This window comes from Asparagus officinalis, chromosome 10 (assembly GCF_001876935.1).
Source record: "Asparagus officinalis chromosome 10, Aspof.V1, whole genome shotgun sequence".
NCBI classification, from domain to species: domain Eukaryota; kingdom Viridiplantae; phylum Streptophyta; class Magnoliopsida; order Asparagales; family Asparagaceae; genus Asparagus; species Asparagus officinalis.
This window is the reverse complement of record NC_033803.1, coordinates 70,276,674-70,280,516: the sequence shown is the minus strand read 5'-3', so window position 1 is coordinate 70,280,516 and position 3,843 is coordinate 70,276,674. Positions and strand designations below refer to the sequence as shown.

General features: G+C 37.1%; 2 protein-coding genes across 3 annotated transcripts in view; one reads left to right on the top strand and one right to left on the bottom strand.

The window, feature by feature from the left end:
- Positions 1-1,967, top strand: part of LOC109825110 (protein STRICTOSIDINE SYNTHASE-LIKE 13-like) — a 3,235-nt gene extending 1,268 nt beyond the window's left edge. Inside the window, 3 exon segments of the mRNA XM_020391842.1 lie at positions 1-156; positions 840-1,007; positions 1,413-1,967. The exon segment at positions 1-156 is cut by the window's left edge and continues 15 nt beyond it. Of these exon segments, the coding sequence (XP_020247431.1) occupies positions 1-156; positions 840-1,007; positions 1,413-1,812 (724 nt within the window). The 3' untranslated portion in view covers positions 1,813-1,967.
- The window catches only part of LOC109825111 (protein DENND6A), a 5,306-nt gene continuing 3,987 nt past the window's right edge, over positions 2,525-3,843 (bottom strand). The window contains exon 3 of one of the 2 annotated variants that reach the window (XM_020391843.1): positions 2,525-3,181. In XM_020391843.1, coding sequence (XP_020247432.1) covers positions 2,939-3,181 — 243 coding nt within the window. In that variant the 3' untranslated portion in view covers positions 2,525-2,938. The remainder of the gene's footprint in view (positions 3,182-3,843) is intronic. The other variant, XM_020391845.1, reaches the window with a different exon arrangement.

Here is a 3,843-nt window from a genome sequence, read left to right as displayed (position 1 = left end):
CTATTTCGGGCTTATGGTCGTCGGGCCGACGGGTGGGCTTGCGTCCCCTTTGGCCTCTCATGTCCAAGGGAGGCCCATTTTGTTTGCAAATGATTTGGACGTTCACGAAAATGGCTCTATTTTCTTCACAGATACCAGCATGAGACACAACAGAAGGCAAGTTTTCTTTAGTTAAAATTTGGATTTTCAAATGAAAACTCATATGGTTTGGGTGTCATCCACAGCAGAAAAGACCAGCTAAAAAGGAACTTTCAATAATTTCGATGCGTTTTTTTTACCACATATATAAGGTTGTCAAAAATTAGTAAACAATGATTCTTTACAATTTAAATGCATGGTTAGAACATGTCTAAATCATCCGAGATTTTATTTCTAAAGAGGTGATTTGTATCAGATGCAATCTGACGGTAGATATTTCAATTTAAGATCCAAAACATAAATTTAGGCGAACACTATCAACAATTGTGTCTAGCTTATAACTCAGTAATTAACAATGATAATTTGATTATGGAGCGCTAATTAATCTGTGGGAACTTTTAGGATAAATTTTGAAAAGCAACTCATTTCCAAAAATAATTGTAAAAAACGACCTCTTTGAAACTTATTTGTCAAAAGCAACCCAGTTAAAATGGGTCGTTTTTGGCAAAATAATAATAATAATAATAATAATAATAATAATAATAAAAATCACGGGACTTGAAGTCCCGTGAAGTTTGGTATGTTTTTCACCAAAAATGCTGGGTCGTTTTTGGCAAATAAGTTTCAAATAGATCGCTTTTTATGAATAAGTTTGGAAATGGGTTGGTTTTCAAAATTTGCCCTAATTTTTATGTCTGCAGGCATCATTTCTTCATATTGCTAGAAGCAGAAGCCACTGGGAGGCTATTAAGATATGATCCTCAGACTAAAACAACACATGTTGTGTTAAGTGGCTTGTCATTTCCTAATGGAGTGCAAATATCACAAGATCAGACATTTCTCCTCTTCACTGAGACAACCTACTGCAGGTAACAGAAACACACACTGCTCAATTACCAGAAACCCCTTAACTAAAATGTTTTCTTTATTATTATTTTTAAAATCTCATCATCCATGATCATTAACAAAACACCGCTGATTTCGTAACGATGCTTTTTTAATTATAAAAAAACATTATTTTGTTAAAAAAACATAAGTTCATCTTTATTTTCTTCTCTTCAACTCAAGTTCTCGACGTTTTTCCATTTTGTTTACTCAGGCAAAAACTTAGGTTCAGACATTTGAGGAGCAAGACTCGATTTTAGAACTGAACAATTTCATTAACACTCAAGAGGCTCAGAGGATTTTCTGTTGAACTTTTTAGATGTGGGGGTTTCTTGTAATTCAGAATGCAGATAGGTTTAACAAAAAAAAAAAAATCTAACTTTTTACAGGTTGATGAGATACTGGCTAGAGGGACCAAAAACAGGAAAGCTCGAAATTTTCGCAAACCTCCCTGGATTTCCCGATAACGTCAGAATGAATGACAAAGGGCAGTTCTGGGTGGCCATAGATTGTTGCAGAACAAAAGCTCAGGAAGTCATGTCCAAGCATCCGATTTTAAGGAGCGTATACTTCAGATTGCCATTAAAGCTCAGTTTTCTGGCAAAGCAAACAGGGATGAAGATGTACACGGTAGTTTCGCTGTTTGATGAAGATGGGAAAATTGTTGAAGTGTTTGAAGATAGAGGGGGGGAGGTGATGAAGTTGGTGAGTGAAGTCAGGGAAGTTAAGGGGAAGCTTTGGGTTGGGACTGTGGCTCATAATCATATTGCTACTCTTGATTATCCCTAGTATTTTGAGTTTGTGTTTGTTTCAGTGCTGTCTTTGGTGAAAATGTTGGTGTCTGGGGATTCCTTTGGTTATTGTTATGCGTTGATTCTTTAAATTTGAGGTTGTGTTACATGTGTTGTGCTAAGTTGTTATGAGTGAACTGTTGGAAATTTTCACCCTGTTTCATAGAGAGAATAACTCTTTAACTGTTAAGAGTCATCATGACTTTGGAGTTTCGATGCAATGGAAGGACGCTCAGCATGCGGGAACATGTCAGAACATAAAAAAAAAGCCCTCAACCTTCACTACGACTTCAAAGTTTTCACGATGCGGAGGGGATCATTAACAGTTGGTAATACGAGACTTGTAATAATTTGTGCTGCAACAAATAAAAATGATAAATGGATACTAGGAACATGGTGTTAGCCTTTCTCATGAGACAGATACTATAAATGGTGTAAATAGTAGGTAAATAAAAGATTTTCTACAGAGTCAGCTTACAGATTCTTGGATTTCAGAGTGACCTTGATATTGCAGTCAGCTTATGGATTTAGCTTTTAGCAAAGCCACTGAGTACAAATTTTATTTGGAGATTGTTTCTGTTGGATTCTCACTCATGATGTTGTATTCATCAAAGAAACTCCTCTTAAAAAGTACCATAGGTGATATGATACCATGTAAAACTTTGAGGTACAAAGTGATCATGTACAATTGAAACCAGAGACAAAAGAGAGAGAAAAACATACCATCATCATGCTTCCTTCATATATTATGTGCCCACTTGAGGTACATACACGAGAGAGAATAAACAACAAACTGCTAATCTCCCCTCTTGGTTAACAGGAAGTTTGCATCTTATCTTGTCTTCAACAAACTAAGAAGCATTAGATAAATTAATTTCTGCCCGAAGATTTCAACATACAGTACAATAAAACATATCGTACAATGGAGGCTGTCATTTTGCGCCCCCACTCTAAATCATTGAGACCTGGGCAATCGATAATTGAATAAATCTCACTCTTGGTCGACGGCCACCATGTTGATTGATTACTGCTAACACGAGAAGCACAGCATGAAAAAAGAGGCTTGCATCTGGTAACAGAACCAAAACCAATCTTTCGCAGAAGAGAAAAAAATGTACTGAGTTTTATGTCCGGAGAAATGGTGATGGTGTTCCTGGCGTCCTCGGACTTTCAGAAATTATAATATGGCCTGGGAGTTTTGTGGACTGCTCGCCGAGGCTGATTTTGCCCTGAATGAGAGAAGCTCTCTTAGGATTGAAGAGCAAAAGCTGCTGCATGTCTTTAGGAAGCACATTGAATACCGCCTGCAGATCTCCCTTCAGTTTCTGGCATGCTGCTGAGGAGTCTGCATTCCCACCTTTGAACTGCTGCAGCCACAAGAGCAAATATACAAGTGTAAATTGCAGGCTCAAAACGAAAGCAATGTTTGAAACTGAATGTCAATATAAATGTTGGCAAAGTCATCTTGTTGGGTCTAGGACTCTAACACATAAATGCATAATTTATCACATGAATAGAGGTCCAAACATAAAAGAGGATGTATCTGGCATGCTATCAAGAAGAAACAACCACAAACAAACATCCGAAATAGAGAAAGTAACTTAATTACCAAACAGTTCAGTCAACAACAAACCACACCACTGCAATGACAGTTAGATTTTCACAATGCAATGCATGGAAGCTATAAATTGTTACAGGACTCTAAACCATTATATCCTCACATGAATAACCCCATCGGCAGTTTCTCACCTGAAGAGAGCACATGGAGACCAAAATGTGATTTTCCCCTAAATTTAACAATGGGCAAATAAACAAGCCTCCTCGCAATTTTTGGTTCAAATGAAACATAAGGGACCTTGACCTGCTGATCTTATAACATTTTGATGCAGATGTGCAGCAAATTTTGGGCTTTGATCCCTTTCATACACGTGTTTTATTTATTTTATTCTTTTGGAGTTGTTGTCGTAGTTGTTGTTCTTTTTTTTTTCTTTTTTTTTTTTGGGGGGGGGGGGGTTGTTTTTTTCAAGGG